General features: G+C 33.1%; 4 protein-coding genes across 4 annotated transcripts; all 4 read left to right on the forward strand.

The window, feature by feature from the left end:
- The first annotated feature begins 6,298 nt into the window (after positions 1-6,298).
- On the forward strand, positions 6,299-11,988 carry LOC137832259 (dehydratase family). The gene is made up of 14 exons (XM_068640319.1): positions 6,299-6,998; positions 7,066-7,137; positions 7,580-7,627; positions 7,839-7,993; positions 8,065-8,259; positions 8,340-8,451; positions 8,588-8,657; positions 8,753-8,811; positions 8,902-9,025; positions 9,129-9,199; positions 9,847-9,948; positions 10,238-10,318; positions 11,008-11,166; positions 11,636-11,988. The coding sequence occupies exons 1-14, from the start codon at positions 6,492-6,494 to the stop codon at positions 11,684-11,686; spliced, it is 1,806 nt and encodes a 601-aa protein (XP_068496420.1). The 5' UTR covers positions 6,299-6,491; the 3' UTR covers positions 11,687-11,988.
- A 1,834-nt stretch (positions 11,989-13,822) lies between these two features.
- Positions 13,823-15,835, forward strand: LOC137832260 (putative aspartic proteinase GIP2). The gene has a single exon (XM_068640320.1). It carries the CDS (start codon positions 14,244-14,246, stop codon positions 15,543-15,545), a length of 1,302 nt encoding a protein of 433 aa, XP_068496421.1. The 5' UTR covers positions 13,823-14,243; the 3' UTR covers positions 15,546-15,835.
- Positions 15,836-16,887: 1,052 nt separating this feature from the next.
- LOC137832261 (uncharacterized) lies at positions 16,888-18,502 on the forward strand. Its single transcript, XM_068640321.2, is given in 4 exon segments — positions 16,888-17,386; positions 17,389-17,457; positions 17,460-17,950; positions 18,028-18,502. Coding segments are annotated over 4 exon segments (1,029 nt in total). The 5' UTR covers positions 16,888-17,307; the 3' UTR covers positions 18,418-18,502.
- Positions 18,503-19,692: 1,190 nt separating this feature from the next.
- On the forward strand, positions 19,693-21,137 carry LOC137832262 (putative aspartic proteinase GIP2). Its single transcript, XM_068640322.2, has one exon. It carries the CDS (start codon positions 19,735-19,737, stop codon positions 21,037-21,039), a length of 1,305 nt encoding a protein of 434 aa, XP_068496423.1. The 5' UTR covers positions 19,693-19,734; the 3' UTR covers positions 21,040-21,137.
- The last annotated feature ends 387 nt before the right edge of the window (positions 21,138-21,524 follow it).

Raw genomic sequence — 21,524 nt, forward strand, 5'->3', positions numbered from 1 at the left:
AAATCTTAATGACTCTAAAGCTTCAACCCAAGTTATCCTTCCAAGAACAGCATCATAATTGTAATTGAGAGATTAAATACTGTTTTGATTACACTCCATTTAGCATTTTTATTTGGGCTAAACTTCCTTTTCAACTAACCTAGATAAAAAGTATATACCTAGAAGGTGTTTGGCAGGCCATAGTTGCCTCTTGCGTGAAACCCTAAATTACACATCAACAATTAGGTGAGCTATCTCTCACATGGTTGGCTTGATTTACATTCCAAACAACAATTATTTGGTAACTCGGGCACGACTTCATTATTTAATTCTCTCATGACTCAGCATAGAAAGAAACATCACCATTTTTTACTCCTCTATTCAAATCACGCACAAATCTACTCCTTAATTGGATACTTGTACATGACATCATGACAACGTTGGAGTTAATTAATCTTCACAAAGCACTTGGACTTTTGCCTGTGATGAACAAATCACGACAGAGTAAAAAAGAAAACTTTTTTTATAAAGTAAGAGAGAATTTTATACTCCTAGATCCAAGAACAGGTGTTTGTAAATTGACAAACAATATGTAAGGTCATGCCATGGCCATAGAATCTTTAAGGAATCTAGATGGAGACTTTTAACACAAGATACTACATGGTAAATACCAGCTAGAGTTGTTTTTCCATCATGCATTCTGCATTTTTGTTTAGATATTTTTGTTTTCCTTGCAATATGTATATCCATTCCAAACCATCACGGTCGTAGAATTTTGATAGGTGATCAAATATTTTCAGGAGTATTTAAGGTGCTTGCATGCTTAAACTTTGAAACTATTAGCTAAACTACTACAACGTGGTGGTAGATGATATATATGGTGAGGTTTTTCGTGGAGAGTGAGGAACTTGCGTTGGTGAGAATAAGAATTTCGTAGCTTTGTTGGATAGTGTCTGATTTGTTGCATTGTTTTTGGGATATATTTCATATTTTAAGGTACAATATTAATAATGAGTTGGACATGACGCGTATGGTTGAGGTTTAAAGTCCACAAAGGACATTGATGATGAGGATTGAGGAAGGAGGAGGAAACAACACAGGATGTGAATTATTAATGCAAGCCACATAATGTTTAAGTTTGCTTATAGAGACTAAATTATTTATATTTATTTTAGTTTTTTAATTCTTATAAAAAAAAATTATTTTGTCATTTTCAGCTCTTTTTTTTCTGTTTTGTATTTTGTTGGCAGAATCCTTTAAGTGTGATGAAATTTCATGTAAATAACCCATTTGGCAATCAACATGATCGATTAACTTTAAAATACGGTGATTTTATTATAATGCCTCTAAATATTTTTATCATTTTAACTTATGTAATGGTTAGAAAAACTAGGGGAATAAAAATCTACAATTGTTAAAACAGATTATAAATAATGTAATTGTTAAAATAAATAGTATAATATAAAAATATTAGAAAATTAATTATTATCTATCATTAAATTTAAACATATTTACATAAATATTTATTTATTTATTTTCAAATCAAGGTATTATTGCTAAAAGTGTATTTTGTAATAATCATAACAATTGATAAATTTTATTGTGAAACTTAACAAATATGGGATTTAAGTGAAAGGGATATGTTTGTTTATATTTTCTATTTAAATTATTATAAATGTAACATTTTGAATTTAATATTAGTATTATCTTAAACATTTTAAAAGGAGAAATAAAAATAATACAAATATTATAAATAATAATAAAATCAACATATTAAACTTCATTTTATCTTTTTAATAACAAACTTTTTTTTATAATGATTTAGCGAAACAAGTAAAAATTAATATCAAATGTATATAGAATTAGTTTATGCTCTTTAGGTTGCAATGTCAAATCTTTCTGACTAGTATATTTTGCGGTTCTGTTTGGAACTTTAGTTATACTTTTAGCGGCTAAAATTTATTATGTCGCATATTCATATTCAATTCCGTCGTTAAAATAATATTTGAACATAGCTAGTGATTAGCGAATGATAATTCGTGACTAAACATCCTTTCTTTGAAGTTATAAAAATGACTAAAATGATTATTATTCTCTAAATTAATTACTAATTCTAACTAAATTAATTTAATTACTAAATTTGGTGACTATTTGACTTTTCTTAGTGATATTTTAACAACTTATACATTTGGATTATTAATGTAGTAACTGGTTGGTGGCGTTTTGACGATAGATGGATCTAAGAAAATGATTCATGTTGTTGATCTAGCATGGAGTGTTATAATGAATTTGTTCTCACCATGGGAATATTCCATAATGATTTAGATGAATTGTGGTTTGTGGGTGATTTGTCAAAATAAGAACTATGTATCAATTGACAAGTATGTTTTCCAATTCACATTAATAATATGTTAAAAAATAGTTTTTTTATTGAAAATAATGCTTCAAGTTTAGTTTTAATATATTTTTAGTCACAAATAATTTATTATGTGGTTAAAAGAAACACAATTATTCAGGTGATTACTTCAATGTTTAGTTTGATTAAAAAAATCATCTATATTGATAAATATAAGATTAAAATAAAATATTTAAAAGAAAAAAAAAATATTTTCATTTTTGTGTGTGTAAATACACCATTATGACATATTAAGTTAAGTAAACACAATACAAATAATGAGGTAAGTTAACTATTTTTAAAACTTCTAATATAAATATAATTTTAAATATTAAAACAAAAACATCAATTCTCATACATTTTCGCTAAATCATAAGAGTTCTATCAATTGATAATTTACTTGTCTTATGTAAGACTTATACTAATTCACAACACATATATATTTGACTTTATTTTCGGAAGACTCGTGTATTGAAATTAACATACAAAGACTTGTACTTGTCATACTATTTATTGTTAATACACACAGTCTCATCATCTCATGTGACAAGGTAAATCTATATGTTTTCTTGTAATGTTATTTCAAACCTCAAACTAAGTCAAATGAACATCCTTTGACTTTCTTCAACTTAATAACTTTATTTATGTGATTCAATTATATCATTAGAGTCAGATCGTCTCATTCAAATGACACTCATAAATCAATACACCCTAATAACAATCTCTACATAATATTTTCTTTCCTGAAAATATTATGTCTTGATCACACTTTCACATCATATTCCATAATTCATGTAACACATTAATACATCATTCAATCACATCACATATGAACTTTAAAAAAATATCACCAAAATTCACTTAAACTCACAAGTAATTACTTTTAATCATATTTTAAAATAAAATTTAAAACTTGCACACGAGAAACAATAATAAACTATGTTTTTAGAAAAAAAAAAAAAAAGAATCCTGAGCGAGATATAGAGAAAATATGCATAATTATGTCAAAATACATGATCTCAACTTAATTTCATCATATATGTACAACCCAATTTAACAATTCAAACCACAAATATCTCATTCAACATGGTAGTAGTACTCTCATCAATCCACTCTATCAATCTATATATCATCATTATATCTAACCCAATTTAAATCATCCAGATTCAAAGAAAACACAAATTCAATAACTCATTCACTTTAATATTAACTTACACTATATCAATTACACAAATAAACCAATTTTTTAGATTCAAACAATTACTCAAAAACAATCAATCCTTACAAATAAAATTTGGAACCGTTGACCAAGTCATTTTTACATCCATATATAAAACTTGGTTGTTAATTATATATCAATTTATAATTTTTTATAAAAATAGAAAATACTTTAAATATTAATATTTTTTTATTTTTAAAATATTATTTAATTTAATTAATATAGTAACTAATTTTTTTCTGAAATTATATTTTATTTAATGATTTTTTAGTACTAATTAATAAAGTATTAATAAAAATTATTATTAAAAAATAATTTTAAATGTATATTAAAATAAAGATAATTTTACAATAATAATATTCTTTGATGATAAAATTAGGTTTTCAATTTTCTAACTCTTATCTTAGAAACATTAATTAACATTTATAACAAAGAATATTTAAAAATATATTTAGATGTAACAATTAAGTAGTTGGATTGTTAACTCGCAGTGGTCCACCATGCCTGTCCTGCCAAACTGACAAGATGGAGACAGGAGAATCCATTTGTTTAATTTTTAAAAAATTAGGAATTGAAGTAAAAGATTATTTAATTTTTTTATTATATTATATAAATATGTAATAATAATATAATAACTGAAATAATTAATTATAATAAAATACTTTAATATGTAATAATTATTTTAATTATTTAATGAAAAAATTAACTAACTTATTAAAAACTTAAAAATATTTTTATAATTGAATATATTTTTCACAATATATATAAATAAAAAAATTAGAAAAAATAACGAACTAACGTAGCAAGCCATTCTTTTGAATCTATCTAACCACGACAAAATGAGTCCGTCATCCCTAAATATGTTTGAACTATTTTATTTTATGATAAATTTTAATAATTTGATGAAAGATTTATATTCTTATAATAATTGTATTTTCAAACACCAAAAGAAGATGTGCGTAAGGAATTGACGTGAAGACTGAACTTGAACCACATGATTATGATTTTTTGTTTCTGAAAATTCTCTTCCAAACGGTTGTGAAAGTGTTTAAATCTGTGGCCCAAGATTCAAAATGTATTTCCACCGCACACAAAATTATTTTCAAACATTTATAGTGTATCACTATATAAGGATTTATATTGGAGTTTATTTTTATATATTATCAAGCTCATAAGAAACTACTTCAAATCCTAATTTTAAAATAGCAGATAAAAATATATTTTTAAAATAATTATATAGCACAATCATAAATTTATTTTACATGATAATTTCTTATTAAATAAAGAATTTAATATATTTTTAGTAATTACAAATTCTGTTAATTTTAAATTTATAAATTTTTTAATCATTCATTTTTCAGTATTTATCTTTAATTATGATTAGTTTAATATTAATAATAGAGTTTTTTAATTAATATAATTAAATTAATAGAAATATTTTAAATTAAAGTAGTTATGTTTTGTTGGTACGTAATTAAATTAACTAATATATTTATTATTTAATATAAATAAATATTTTTCAATCAGTAATGTACTATGTAACATTGTATTTTTATCAAAAAATTATCTACTTAAGATTTTTGTTTCTCTTCTGACTTCTATTATCTATTATATTCTTTTGGTGGTTAATACTTAGTAAGTTGTAACTTGTCAAAATAACAGTAAATAATTAATTAGTTCACTAACTCAACATATAAAGCTATATTAACCTATAAATAAATCCCATGTTAAGAAAAACCACTTCAACTCACTCTTTCCATTCTTATTTACTTTATCATTTATTTGATGATGTGTTCATTCTTAATTGTTGCGGATAACTTGGTTCATATATTAAGAATTTGATAAAAAAATATATTTAATTTTTAATAAGAACGTGTATCTAAAATAGGTACATATGTAATATATAGTAGACTATATTAGCTTTAATGACAATTCAGATTCTATTCTCTTAGTTCAATAATTTATTTTGCCAACTTCATTCCAATTTAGTCCTCAAAGTTGATTAAATTTTCACTGAAAATACCGTTTTTTATTCGTAAGACACATGTAAAAGATTTTATCATAATTCACTTAAGTTATTCAACTAAGAGTTTTTCATAACTTATATATCTTATTCAGTTAAATTTCCTTAACAAAAGACTCATTATTTATCATGAAACCGACACATTCATAAGACAATCACGAACTAATTTAACATATGTTATCATGTTAAAACGAAAGTATGCATTTAATATTTTTTTAAAAATATTGTATGCCTAAGGAAAAATGTTCTACTAAAAAAAGTCCTATATTTCCCTTCCTTATATCTCTACATGTTTTTTTTTTCATTTTTCTTTGGAGAAAAAATTGGGCTTATCTTGTTGTACTTTAGTTTCTGTCTTTGAACTATCGGAAAATTTATTTTGAAATTTCTTTTTCAAAAATATATTTTTTGAATTCCAAAAAGTATATTCTGGAAAATTTACAGAAAAGATAATTTGAAAGTCATTTAAAGAAAAGGTAAAACATTATTTTTAAAAATTGATGGGTGAATGAAGAAGTTTGATAGGGTGCAGGAAGAAATACTCAACTTCTTTTTGTGTAGAGCACAAAGATGGGGGGTGTAATTGAAGCCCAACCTTCGCTGGAAAGCAAGCCCATATTACTAATATATTTAAATTTGACAGAAAACATATTTTTTCCAAAAATTAAACGCACGTGATCTTAAATAAAAACAGGAGTGTAAGAAATGAAGCTCATCAGAGCTCCACTAAAGTTCTGAAAAGATAAAACGACGAAGTATCACACTATTAAAGAGAGTCTTCCCGTGCGCGCACTAGTGGTGGAACGGAACCTCTGTAATCTCTTTCCCTAAAACCCTTTGAAGTGTTTTGCGTTGCGCCTCTCTTTCACTTCAGCATGCAGTCCACACTCTTCTCTCCGACTTACACCGTTATCCCCATTTCGCCGAAATCTGTCAGATCGAATTCTCGTTCATGTTCTCTCTCCGTCCGAGCCTCCATTGCGGTGGACACCGCCACCGATGCGGCCAAGTTGAACAAGTACAGTTCCCGAATCACGGAGCCGAAGTCGCAGGGCGCGTCTCAGGCGGTTCTCTACGGCGTAGGACTCTCCGAGGAGGACATGGCGAAACCGCAGGTCGGCGTCTCCTCGGTCTGGTATGAGGGAAACACATGCAACATGCATCTCCTCAGCCTCTCCGAAGCTGTCCGCGAAGGTGTGGCCGCCGCCGGCATGGTTCCCTTCCGCTTCAACACCGTCGGCGTCAGCGACGCCATATCCATGGGCACCAGAGGTATGTGCTACAGCTTGCAGTCCAGGGACCTCATTGCCGATAGCATCGAAACCGTTATGGCTGCGCAGTGGTACGACGCTAACATTTCCATTCCCGGCTGTGACAAAAATGTAAGACCCGCGCCGCGTTTTCGCTCTTGATGTTATGTGTGTGTATGTGTATCTTACGCTTTTACAGATGCCAGGTACTATCATTGCCATGGGCAGGCTCAACAGACCTAGTATCATGGTTTATGGGGGGACTATAAAGGTAAAATCACTTTAATTGTATCCATTGTCTTGAATTTGGCCATTTTTCTAATTAATAATTTTCTCTGAGCTGAATGTGCTATTGCTACATGTGTAACTTTTTTGCTGTTGTTCCGTTACTGTAGGTTACTGATAGTTTATTTATTTTTATTGGGAGTGGTATTTTTCTTTCGGAAAATGTAAAATGGTATACACCAAATGAGTTGGAAGGAGGTGGAAAGAAGAGAAAGGAATATATAATAGAAGAGGATAAGGTAACAGATGCGATGAGTTGTGTCTTCATAGAAGAAGAAAGAGATAGGAGGAAAATTATGTGAAAAAGGAGATGAAAGAGAACGTGGTGTGGGAATATTCATCCCCCTCCCCCTTTTTATGTGGTTTTTGAGTCAGGTGTTGTCTTTCATCTTCGTTCTAATTTTTATTATTGTTATTTTTTGTTTCAGCCTGGTCATTTTCAGGGCAATACGTTTGATATAGTGTCTGCCTTTCAGGTAAGAAGACTTTTTCTTTTTAATATCATCCCATCTCTTCATTGTTTGTGGTGAATTGTTTTCTCCTCCTTTTATTTTGCACTCATTTTAACATAGGAAATATACTCTAAAATATAAATTTGTTTTTCCTGAACATCAAGGTTTGATGTGTACTGTCGAGCTAATGCAAATGTAGTTAATCATGTTCCATTAATTTCTGGTTTTCCTTTAGTGCTATGGAGAATTTGTGAGTGGATCAATTAGTGAGGATCAAAGACAAAATGTTATTCGCAACTCTTGCCCTGGTGCTGGGGCTTGTGGTGGCATGTATACAGCTAATACCATGGCTTCTGCAATAGAAGCTATGGGAATGTCTCTTCCCTATAGGTAAGTTATGTGTAAGTTTCTCTTCTGTTTTCTTTTAGAAATGTGCTTACCTTTATTTGTTGTTCCTGCAGCTCATCTACACCAGCTGAGGATCCACTGAAGTTGGATGAGTGTCGGTTAGCTGGGAAATATCTACTTGAGTTACTGAAGATGGACTTGAAGCCCCGAGATATCATTACTCGTAAATCACTACGTAATGCAATGGTTATAGTTATGGCACTTGGTGGATCTACTAATGCTGTGCTACATTTAATTGCTATGGCCAAGTGAGTGAAGTTTGATGCCAGGGATCCTGTTGTTATAAAATAATACTGAGAGGAAACCTCAAGTGTAATCATTTTGGCAGGTCTGTTGGCATTGAGTTGACTCTTGATGATTTTCAGAAGGTTAGCGATGAGATTCCTTTCATTGCAGATCTTAAGCCTAGTGGGAAATATGTCATGGAAGACCTTCACAAGGTATGCAATTGATGCTTTTGTTAAATAATTGAGCATTGCTTCTCTGATCAATTTGTCCCAGTCATATGATGTATATGCTCTTTTGTCATTATTATTCTTGCTCAAAATTCTTATTTTTTTTACTTCTCTTTTGTAGATTGGAGGGACCCCTGCAGTTATCCGCTACCTTCTTGAGCAAGGCCTTTTAGATGGTGACTGTTTAACTGGTATGTTACATGCCTTTGTGTTTAGTCTGTTAAGAACAGAAGGTTAATTTCCAAAAGTTACACTTATCTCTAACATACATATACCTCCTCTCTAGTCACTGGAAAGACCCTTGCTGAAAATACAGAACTTGTCCCTCCTTTGTCCAAAGGGCAGGTATGAGTATGATGTTTCCGTTGAACTGTATCTTTTTCTAATAAATTGATCTCTTGACAAATTGCAATTTTTCTGTGATGCATGATTCAGGAAATAATAAGGCCACTAGAAAATCCCATCAAGAAGACAGGTCACATTCAAATATTATATGGAAACCTTGCACCACAGGGTTCCGTTGCTAAAATTACTGGAAAAGAAGGACTGTACTTTTCTGGTGAACTTTCATGCCCTCTTTTCTTGAATATCTAAAAGATTTGATTTGCAAATTATATCTTCCCTTATCACATTTTTTTATTAATACAAGTATTATTCAACAGGTCCTGCACTTGTGTTTGAAGGAGAGGAGGCGATGATTTCTGCCATTTCAGAGGATCCTTCTAGTTTTAAGGTTTTTTTTTCCTGTTTCACCTAAAACTCAGCATATAAGGACAATTCTAGCTGTAGGGCTGTCAAAAGACTGAAGATGGTTTGAATGAAGTATCAAGAATTGCAATGTCCAAAAGTTCTTCTATTTCATGTGTGCTTGTCAACCTTTGGTATTGGATTGAAAATTTTACATATAATTTTTTTTACAAGCTTCCTTTTGAGAAAAATAACTTAAACATAAATCAATTTCACAAATCAAGATCATAAAGAAATAATGTTTGCAAAGGCACACTATCACTCTAGTCATAAGGGTTTACTTGTTAGACTATAGGTTTTTATCTTTTTAAAATAAGTAACTATTCAAGAGAAATGGCATTTTTCAACGTTTTTCTGAATTGTATATATTTTTTTGTTGAGCAGCAACAAGAACTAGGTTTGTTCCTTCTATTTTAACTGTTAGTCTCAGTGATTAACCTTTGTTCTGATTCTGGTGCATGTTGCCAAATCTTTCTTTGGAACTATACAGATCACTAATTTGGTTGAATTGATTGCTATCTATTTCGCAATTTTGTTGCAGTATTTGTTTGGTTTGACATGGATATAACCACAATAGGTGACAGGTAAAATGGAAAATTGGACATAAGATTTTTTGTGTTTCTATTTCTTCAGGGTAAAGTGGTTGTAATTAGGGGAGAGGGGCCCAAGGGTGGTCCAGGCATGCCTGAGATGTTAACACCAACAAGTGCAATAATGGGTGCAGGGCTTGGAAAGGTTTGTTTTGCGTCTTTTTTATTCTATTTACTTAGTTTGTAATAGTGTCCTGTCCATTATGACTATGGAATGTGTTAACTGACCTGTTGAGTTTTATCTTCATTATTACAAACTCAATTGACCTGAGTGCTTATTTTTAAATTTCTATTTAGCCAAACACATGTACAGAGATTCTCCGGCCATTATTATTTTAGTAGAAACTGAAAGGCCTTGCTTCAAGCATTATGAATCATGATAATGAACCTATGTGGATTGACATTTCTTAAGCTATTGTCTTTTGATATTGCAGGAAGTTGCATTATTGACTGATGGAAGATTTTCAGGAGGTTCACATGGATTTGTGGTTGGCCATATATGCCCAGAAGCACAGGTGAATTGAATATTTTTTATAATCAGATGCATAGTGTATGAACTGTTTGATATGTGTAAGTTATTACCCTAAATGCTTGTCATAATTAGTCCCTGCACTTAATTATTAGTAAAAATGTTTACCACAAGTAATAATATGTTGCATGGTCAAGCTAAAGTCTTTTTAACTTTCTGCTCATAAGTACTGTTTGTATCAGTGTTATGAGAAGCACCTGGTTTGTTTCGTCTCTAAACCCTGTGAGTGGCCAAAATGACTGTTCTTGAGATTCTTAGCAGTAGTGTTAAGAGTGAGAACAACATATCAAATGATTAAAGGAAATTAATTGTGAGGAAACTTAAGACACTCGAGTGAGAAAGAAATATTTCTAATCAATGCCAATGATTGTATATTGTGCAATACTTTCTTTTCAAGGGACCAGAGAAGTTGCTTTAGCAATCTTTTGGAATTACTATCCACACTTTTGCAGTTCATTCAGAGGAAGTAATCGTAGTGTGTTTGTCCATTTAGAAAAAAATTATACTTCTAAAACCATCTAGGCCTGCCTTTTGGTATTAAACTTTGTTCTTTGGAAACGCAGTTTAGTTCCAACATTCAAGCTATTTAATTGTATTGGGTGCAATAGTACTATGTCGGATTTTAAATGTTGAAGATCATGTTATAATGCTTTACTAGCTTGATTGATTTTATAGGAAGGTGGTCCAATTGGCTTGATTAAAAATGGAGACATAATCAACGTTGACGTCCAGAAAAGGAGAATTGATGCTTTGGTATCAGATGAGGAGATGGAGGCACGCAGGAAACAGTGGACTGCTCCTCCATATAAAGCTAACCAAGGAGCTCTGTACAAGGTATGTGGTTTGAAACTATTGGAAGGAAAAAAGTAGCCTTAACTTTATGGAGGTCTCTATACATTTCAATCCATGTGATATGAATACTACTCTCTGGTCCTCCTATTTTCAGCTGTTACAATCTAGTTTTCTTGGCTATGGGTAGATTTGTCCTGGGTCATGGATTTTCTAAGTTTGTGTCGCTGTGGTCAAACACAATTAAATTAAGAAAAAATCTAAGAACTTCCAAAGGATGGGTGTCATTGAAGCAACATGAAGCACTTAAGAATAACAACTGAGAGATATTGGGATGGGAAATTGCATTTTTTTTCTTCTTTAGTAGATGATTAAATGTGTATTTGTTTTTTAGCTCTGGATAAATTTAAATATGCACGTCGATACCTTTTATATATCGAAATATGATCTACACTTTTGTTAGTAATTTTTTCTTCCCAGTGTTTCTAATCCTACATTGTTTGTCCTGGCCCAGTATATTAAAAATGTGAAATCTGCTTCTAGCGGATGCGTGACAGATGAGTAGAAATACATATTTCCAGAGCAAAAGCTGATTGTATGCCTTGAAAGCGTTTTAATGAGGTATTCCAATTTTGGCATACACGGTGCATGTACATGTAGCCCGGTGTGTCTCTTGGATTTTTGTTAATTTTGGCTTATATTTTTTTAGACTTGAATGGCACCACCTGTCTTCTGTATCTCATATTTGTTTACTTTTCTTCAGTTATTAAATTTTATCAGTTAGAAGTGCAGTTTTGTATCTTAAACTTCCAGAACAAATTGGCAAAAATTGAATTGGCAGTTGATTAATTAGATTTTCTAGAGCTACCCTCTTCTTTGTTGTTTAAACTTTATAGCCTTCCTACGTAGCTACTACTGTTATTTCTAAATGATAGAAAATGGGGTTTCATTGAATTGGCAACTACAAATGAGGTTTCAAAGTGCCATAACAGCTACGATGTGAAGCTTAATTAAATCACGGAAAATGTGGAAAATTTATGCTATGGTATCTGCAAGCTCGGTTGAAGCTGGCCGGCAAGTATGCAAGTTCAGCCGTGATAATTACATGTTAGGTTCTTCAGCACCTAAACGGAATTTTACTATACATTTCTTTCCTCGAAAAGCCAAATTCTTCATTTACTTTCAGGTTATTTCTTCCTGCACCTTCATAGCTTCTTCTGACACCCTATACTTCAAATATCTTTTCATTTTGGAATGGGTGATAGGACAAAAATCTGGATTATAGAACTAAAATGGCACTGGAACTTCAGCTGCCAAAGGAAACAAATGCTCAACACATGCCTCCTATTGGAGAAGCTTCTTTCATTCATTTCCCTTACCAGCCGGGACATCTGCTCCTCAAATGGTAACTTCACTCTGCCCCTCTTGCCCCGCTCGAGTGGCCGCTGTATTTTCGGTTTTCGGATTTTATAATCTAGAATGTTTCCTTAAACCCTAATCCACAATATATTTTCCTTAAGAAAAAAAATAAGATTTTTATTGTAAAATTTAGAAAGGTAATTTTAAATTCGAAAATATTTTTTAAATTCTACAATTTAAAATATAAAAATTAAAAAAAAAAGATTTTGAATTATAGTTAGATTTGGGAATATCTTGGATTTTATAACTCATAATCCCTGTTGAATTTTTCTTAGAAAAAAAATATTATGAATTGTAGAATTCAAAAGATATTTGATTTTTCTTTTTGAATTCTGCAAGTATGTTAAATTAAAAATTTAAATTCTGAATTATAAAATTTGAAATGTGCTTTGAGCATATTTTATAATTTGGAATGTATTTCAGATTTTAGAATGTATTATAAAATTTTGAAATGTGCTTTTAGCATATTCTATAATTTAAGAATGTGTTTCAGATTTTAGAAAGTATTTTTACGGACAAAATGACGTTTTTGGTGACGTATGGGGTGTCATGAGAAGTAAGTTATGAAAGTACTTTCTTAATAGGCTTTGTTTCAGTGGAAAAAGAAATGTTGGAATGGGATAAAGTCATGGACAGTGGCTGTCTTTGGAGAGAACCTTCAATTCACCTAGAAATTGCAGTTTCTTATACATATTTCATCTGTTTAAAATTAACTAGAGAATCTGTTTAAATTTTTTTAACCATTTCCTATGTTCAAATTCACGGCTTTGAATAAATTTATTATGACCCATTTTAAAAATAAAGGACAAAAAGTTTACTTTTGAAAAACTAAGAGGCTAATTTTTTTCCCATATTTATAAGGACAAAAATATTTAGCCTATTAAAAGATCTCTGCATATTTCGCCTAAGAAAAAATATAAAGAAAATATAATGACATGTTATTCCATCAATAATCATGTAGACTTTGATTTGACATTTTTTTTTTCATTTGTCGGAAAAATATTTTTTGTTATAGATTAATATTAGCTTACACTTAATTTGATAGTAGAATTTTTTTGTTAAAGTTTTGCATATGGTTTTTTTAATTTGCGTATGACATGATTTTAATTTTAAAAAATGAATAATGTTAACTAGCCATACTTAGCTTTATTAAAGTAAATGTCTAATTCTCTTATATATACGACGATTTTTTTAAATTGTATTTTTTTTTAGCTTCGCTGAGATAAAAAAAAAACGTGATTTTGTTCGTTTGAGTTTAACTATTTTAAGAAAAAAAATTGGGCCACTGATGGTTTTGTTACTAAGTCTATATCACTTACATTTATACGATAATAATTGATATTATAGAAAATTATAGAAAAACGCAATGAATCTCTTACGAATGTTATATGAATATTGCCGAAACTATTGGCATTTATTTATAATTTTGAAAGATGAAATAGTTTTTTATTTAAGAACCCAAGTTTATCCATTTCCCTTTCGTAGGAGGACAACCTATATATGCCAGCTGTGTTAGACAGACTAGTATCCAAAATATGAAGTCTGCATTGTATGGACGTCCTTTTTGACCGACCAGCAATCATAAATATCATTATTACTAGATCTTCTCCATATCATATGCTCTCCATCATTCTTCCTATAAAAGGAGAACTCGGCATTCTCTATTACACACACCAACACCATTCATTATCTTTCTCTTAGCAATGTTTTCCTCTTTTGTCATCCATTTCTTCCTAATCTCATTACCCCTTTTCTCAGTTTGTTGCTTATCAGCATCTCATGCTCCCAACACCAAACCACACCCATTTATCCTTCCCATTAAGAAAGACCCTGCAACCAATCTGTTCTACACTTCAGTTGGTGTAGGAACTCCTAGGCACAACTTTGATCTAACCATTGATCTTGCTGGAGAAAACCTATGGTACGACTGTAACACTCATTACAACTCTTCTTCCTACCGTCCTATCGCTTGTGGCTCAAAGCAATGCCCCGACGTTGGATGTGTTGGCTGCAACGGCCCCTTCAAACCAGGTTGCACAAACAACACATGTCCTGCTAACACAGTCAATCCATTAGCAAAATTCCTTTTCGGTGGTGGCTTAGCTAAGGATTTCATATTCATTGTTCAACAGAAAGTGTCTGGCTTGCTTTCTAGCTGTATTGACACCGATCGATTCCCATCCTTCACCGATAACGAGACACCTCTAGATGGCTTACCCAAAAACAGCAGAGGAATTGCAGGCTTCTCAAAGTCGCAGCATGCATTACCAATTCAGCTTGCATCCACTAATAAGCTTCCTTCCAAGTTTTCTCTCTGTTTACCCTCTTTAAACCACCAAGGTTTCACCAACTTGCTTGTTGGAACTGGGAAACATCCTCTGGGAATATCCAAATTTCTCCAAACCACCCCTCTCATTGTCAACCCCATTTCCACAGGTCCGAGATCTGTGGAAGGTGTTGCTTCCAACGAATACTTCATTGACGTGAAAGCAGTTAAGATTGATGGGCATGTTGTGAACCTAAAGCCTTCCCTTTTGTCTATTGACAAGAACGGAAATGGGGGCACCAAGATTAGTACCATGAGTCCTTTCACTGAATTACAAACCTCTGTCTACAAGCCTTTCCTTCGCGATTTCCTCAAGAAAGCCTCCGAAAGAAGATTAAAGAAAGTGGCAGCAGTGGCACCATTTGAGGCATGCTTCGATTCAACAAAAATTGGTAATTCCGCAACAGGACTAGTTGTGCCAACTATTGATCTAGTGCTGCAAGGGGGAGCAAAGTGGAGTATTCATGGAGCCAATTCCATGGTTATGGCAAAGGAAAATGTTGCATGTCTGGCATTTGTTGATGGAGGGACAGAGCCTGTAATGTCTTTTGTGAAAGCTTCAATTGTGATCGGAGGATATCAGTTGCAGGACAACCATTTGGTGTTTGACGTGGCTTCCTCTAAATTAAGCTTCAGTTCTTCGCTGTTGCTCCACAATGCCACGTGTTCTCACTCTTGAATGAGATGTGTGTTTTTGACGCGTTGAAGTTAGCCACGTTGAAGAACATGTAGCTAGTAGCTTCTATCTTTCAATGCTTTGAGGATAATTGAAGAATAAATGTTTGCTTTGTTGTAAATGGAAACACACCTTAGCGTTTTCATGTGTGCCATTTAGAGGGGTAGAATTTTTTCTAAGATTGATAGAGAACTTCTGTAAGCTGTGCTCAGCATCTGCTACAATTGCTAGCAGGAAAATGTAGAACTTTCTAAATTATGTATTGTATCTCTTTATCTCTCTCTCTTTCTAAATTATTTATTGTATCTCTTTATCCCTCTCTCTTTCTAAATTATTTATTGTATCTCTTTATCTCTCTCTTCTAAATTATGTATTGTCTCTCTATATATAACTTTTTTCACTCTATACATCTACATCACCCATCTATATATATGGATTTCTCCCTTTATTTTTATTTTATTATTTTAAAAATGTATAAAAGGAGACATTTGTGAGTAGTTAAAACTTTATATTTCAAAAGGATAAGAAGAGATAACACTATTTTTAATTAAAAAAATTTAAATTCAAAATTAAACATTGCAAAATAAAATTTGTTGAGATGGTAAAATTGCATATTTTTCTCTCTTTCATTTTTACTTTTAACCACGAAACCAAGTAAGTGTTGTATACTTTTAACCACGAAACTAAGTAAGTGTTGTATGTTGTTTTTTAATTATATAGTAGAATATGAAAATATAATGTGTGAATTTTATTTTTTTTATTTGTTTTTAGAAAATGTCAAAGTTAAGCTTGCGTACCAGAAAACGGGTAAAAGTAAAGAATTGTAAAGGACTTTCAACATTTTAATGTTACAATGTTAGGTTAATCATGAAAACAGGGATTCAAAGTTTACCATAAAGGAGCTTCACTTTTCTCTCATACACAGTCACCACTCCTGATAAAAATGCAACAACCAGTAAGCAGAGGCGCGGAGATACGCTACATTTCTACCTATTAACTGAAATAGAAATTGAAACAGAAGATAAAATTGTGGAGCACCCATGAGAATTCCAGAAAGTCTAAGAGCCATAGGAACCGATGGGTTCAGGATCTCTTTGCTTCACATAAACAAAGAAATAGAATCAGTGATGTAACAGAGAACAGTTGGGATCAGAGTTATAACTTATAATAAATACAGAGCAGAAACGGACATATTTGACCAAGAGGAGCCTTCCAGGCAAGAAGCTGGTGTGAGTAAACATCTTCAATACAAGAGAAATTAAACTATCTGTATATACAATTCACCAAAGTAGCAAAACCTCTTATTATCTTAAATTAGAAAAGGCAAAGATAGAAGAATTTGAAAACAAACCTTGCAAAAAAAACTCCCTCCTCCGCTTCGCATTGCAACACTCTCTACCCGCAGATGTAATGTCTTATAATGTAATGCAGCAAGTAACAACAAACACGCCTATTGCTAACAACGAATGTGGCAAACAAAGAGCTACCCTCAGTGCACCGAATTTTCCCGTGCTACAAGCATGACTATAACAGGAGTAGCAGTGATGTTTACTCACTCCCGACTGTTAGAGTGGGCTCCACATGTCAACGATTTTTCTCGTTTTTTGTTCATCGAAGATGAATTCGTTAGAAAAAGGTAAAAACCCATAAAAAATGGACACGCGCATCACATTGTCACGTGACTCTCATTTTCATTGTTCCATCTATACTTCACTCACCAACTACCAAGCCCAATCCCAATCTCGCAGAGAGAGAGCTTTGGTAGATGGAGGAGGCACTGGTGGAAGTGTGCGAGCCCGCAGAGGTGCGAATAGAGTTCGCACTCAACTGCAAATGCCGAGCCACGTGCGGCTTCGCTCTCTAAACCCAATCTCACCAGTGGCTTTCAAGATCCAAACCTCATCGCCAAAAAAGTTTCTGTCAACCCACCCTGTGGACTCATTCTCCCTTTATCCTTCGCCACCTTCAAAGTCATCCTTAAGCCGCAGTCTCATCTCCCTCGCTCCTTCCCTCGCTCCCCCTCCAACCGCTTCCTCGTGAAAACCGCCGAGTTCGCCGCCAACTCGTCCGGGTCCACTCACCCCGACTCCATCAACTCGTGGTTCGCCTCTCGCCCCTACGGATTCAAAACTCGGGACATCAAACTGAAGGTGGCCTTCGTGGGACCCTTCCTCCTTAACGATGCCGTCACGCGCGGAGAATTGGACGCGGTTAGAAACCTAATCAAACGACAGCGTTCCATGCTCGCGGATTTGTCACCCGCCGAAGCCGAGTAGCTCCTCGGCGCCGCCACAAAGCTGCAGGAGCCGGACGACATGGTCCACCTCCTCCTGGAAGCCGGCTTGAGAATAGTCCCCAGCCCCAACGCCTCTGATGAAGTACACGTGGCGGAAGATACGAACACAACTGTAAGTGAAAGCGAACAACCCAACCTAATTGGCCCATCACTTATAATGCTCTGTTTTCATATTTTTGTTGTGCTCAGAGAGAAGTGGTGGAGGTGGGAGAAGCAATATTTGAAGGTTCGAGGAATGGAGAGGCGAATGAAGTGAAGGCACTGTTGCGAAGAGGTGGTGGGAGTGTGAAGTATCGTGATCAATATGGTTTGACGGCGCTTCATGCAGCGGCTTTTAAAGGGCACAAGGATGTGATGAAGGTGCTTATTGAATTAGCGGGTTTGGACTTGGAATTTGAAGACGAGGAAGGTCACGTGCCCTTGCATATGGCGGTGGAGAGTGGCGATGTGGAGACGGTACAAGTGTTGGTTGAGGAAGGTGTGAATCTTAATGTTGTGAATAAAAGAGGGTGCTACCCCTTTACTATCCTAAACAAAGAGAATGCACATGCCCAGAGTCATCTTTATAAAGTTTTGTAATAGCTTAATTATTTATGTTAAAACTCAAACCTATTTGAAGATAATTTTGCATAAGAGCACCCGGTATTTCAAAACAGTGAATTTCTCACGTACCAATTTGTCTTATTTTGACTTTGACTTTGACATTAAGATTTACAAGTACTACGGAATGCAAATCTTAATTAGGATATTTCTACCTAGAATCCCTTTTCCTTTAAAAACTCTCACTTTATCTAAAATTAAAGTTACATTTGTCTCATAATAATTTATATTACCCAAATAATCTATTTTCTTTTATGAATGTAATTGAGCTCTATCATTTTTAAAAGAATAAATATGCATTTGAATTTCAGTTTAAAAATTAAACTAAATTTGAATTAGAAATATATATTATAATTTTTTTAGTTAATTTAAATTTAAGATGAATTTTAGTTAATTAAAAAAATAAATAATGTCAAACATATTCAGATAATCTTTGAGTATTACAAACTAAATCAAATGCAGCGTCCCATTGTTTAAGAACCAAAGCATGTATCTTTTCCCTTTCTGAGACAGCACCTATGCCAGATGTATCTGCATTAGCCATCTGTTACTGACGAAAAAGTAAAAACCAGCACCATGAATAACATATAGAAAAATATTCTTTCATATTATATAAAACAAAACACTCTCACTTTACAACCTATTTGAATAATACAATAATATATATCAATAATTTATATTAAAATTAAAATATAAAAGAAAAATAATTAAAATAATAATATAATGATATAATAGAGAGTCATCATTGATGAGTATATTACATCGTTAAAGTCATTCAACCGGTGTAATATATGCGTATTACACCAGTTAAGTCATCTAATCGGTGTAATATATGACCCAATAACGCTGAATACTTGAACAATAAACAAAGAAGCAACGACAACCGCACAATAAAAACGTTTATGGTTTGTGTTTCGCTTGTTTACTGATTGTTTTGTGCTTTCCCCTCCTTCTTTGTCCCTCCATTTGATGAGGCCGTTGCTTCTTTCTCTCTTTTGTTCGACCTTTCCTTTCATTTAAAACTCTTTCGCTTCCGTACTCAAACATTAAACTCTTGCACTCTTACAAAAATGACACATAACATAACTCCCATCAGAATTTAAAAAAAACCTTCCACATCTTCACCCAAAATCACATCTACGACATCTAAGTATGTATGTGTTAGTGGACAAAGATGTGTTAACAAAACATTTTCCAATAATATATTGATATCCCCTCCATCATTCTTCCTATAAAAAGAGAACTCAGCATTCTGTATTACACACACCAACACCATTCATTATCATTCTCTTAGCAATGTCTTCCTCTTTTGCCATCCATTTCTTCCTAATCTCATTACCCCTTTTCTCAGTTTGTTGCTTATCAGCATCTCATGCTCCCAACACCAAGCCTCACCCCTTTATCCTTCCCATTAAGAAAGATCCTGCAACCAATCTGTTCTACACTTCAGTTGGTGTAGGAACTCCTAGGCACAACTTTGATCTAACCATTGATCTTGCTGGAGAAAACCTATGGTATGACTGTAACACTCATTACAACTCTTCTTCCTACCGTCCTATCGCTTGTGGCTCAAAGCAATGCCCCGATGTTGGATGTGTTGGCTGCAGTGGCCCCTTCAAACCAGGTTGCACAAACAACACATGTCCTTCTAATACAATCAATCCATTAGCAAAGTTCCTTTTCGGTAGTGGTGGCTTAGCTAAGGATTTCATATTCATTGTTCAACAGAAAGTGTCTGGCTTGCTTTCTGGCTGTCTTGACACAGATGGATTCCGACCCTTCTCCAATGACGAGTCACCTCTACATGGCTTACCCAAAAACAGCAGAGGAATTATAGGCCTTTCAAAGTCCCAGCTTGCATTAACAATTCAGCTTGCATCCGCTAATAAGCTTCCTTCCAAGTTTTCTCTCTGTTTACCCTCTTTAAACCACCAAGGTTTCACCAACTTGCTTGTTGGAACTGGGGAACATCCTCTGGGAATATCCAAATTTCTCCAAACCACCCCTCTCATTGTCAACCCCATTTCCACAGGTCCTATATCTGTGGACGGTGTTGCTTCCAAGGAATACTTCATTGACGTGAAAGCAGTTAAGATTGATGGGCATGTGGTGAACCTAAAGCCTTCTCTTTTGTCTATTGACAAGAAGGGAAATGGGGGCACCAAGATTAGTACCATGAGTCCATTCACTGAATTACAAACCTCTGTCTACAAGCCTTTCCTTCGCGATTTCCTCAAGAAAGCCTCCGACAGAAGATTAAAGAAAGTGGCAGCAGTGGCACCATTTGAGGCATGCTTTGATTCAACCAGAATTGGTAATTCCGCAACAGGACTAGTTGTGCCAACTATTGATCTGGTGCTGCAAGGGGGAGCACAGTGGAGTATTCATGGAGCCAATTCCATGGTTATGGCAAAGAAAAATGTTGCATGTCTGGCAATTGTTGATGGAGGGACAGAGCCTAGAATGTCTTCTGTGAAAGCTTCAATTGTGATCGGAGGATATCAGTTGCAGGACAACCATTTGGTGTTTGATCTGGCTTCCTCTAAATTAAGCTTCAGTTCATCACTTTTGCTCCATAATGCCACGTGCTCTCGCTCTTGAATCATAGAATCACATGTGCTTATGACTCCTTCAAGAATATGTAATTGAAACTATCTTTGGATTTCGAGGAGTAAAATAACAAAGTTGTTTGCTTTTAATGAAGAGTGCCACTGCTTTCACATTGTTCAAAAAAAAATAATGTACTTCAACACTCATTATTTTAATTATATTTTTTTCATATTTTAATATAACTTTTATTATATTATAATAATAGGTTGTAAAATAGAGGGTTTTGTTTTATACACAGTTAAAGAATCATTTTTCTGTAATGAATAATGGTGTCAAAAGATAATTTCCAAAAAAAAAATGCTAATTTTTCTGTGTCAGAAACTTTCGGTACAAGTGGGTATGGATCAGTTTTTTCTATTTTAGATTTATTATTTTTTATTCTTTTATAAAAATGTGTAAGTTATGTTTCAAAGTATTAATTTAAATTTTTGAAATAGTACATCCAAACATGATTTTAGATTTATATATTTCAGAAT

The sequence above is a fragment of the Phaseolus vulgaris genome, chromosome 6 (genome assembly GCF_051622355.1).
Source record: "Phaseolus vulgaris cultivar YP4 chromosome 6, ASM5162235v1, whole genome shotgun sequence".
Lineage (NCBI taxonomy): Eukaryota > Viridiplantae > Streptophyta > Magnoliopsida > Fabales > Fabaceae > Phaseolus > Phaseolus vulgaris.

Excerpts from the sequence above, each read along its gene's own strand:
- LOC137832259 (XM_068640319.1), top strand. The coding sequence starts at position 6,492 with ATGCAGTCCACACTCTTCTCTCCGACTTACACCGTTATCCCCATTTCG. Across the intron at positions 7,138-7,579 it reads TTTATGGGGGGACTATAAAG|CCTGGTCATTTTCAGGGCAA; the intron begins GTAAAATCACTT and ends TTTTTGTTTCAG. Across the intron at positions 9,026-9,128 it reads AGAAGGACTGTACTTTTCTG|GTCCTGCACTTGTGTTTGAA; the intron begins GTGAACTTTCAT and ends ATTATTCAACAG.
- LOC137832260 (XM_068640320.1), top strand. The coding sequence starts at position 14,244 with ATGTTTTCCTCTTTTGTCATCCATTTCTTCCTAATCTCATTACCCCTT.
- LOC137832262 (XM_068640322.2), top strand. The coding sequence starts at position 19,735 with ATGTCTTCCTCTTTTGCCATCCATTTCTTCCTAATCTCATTACCCCTT.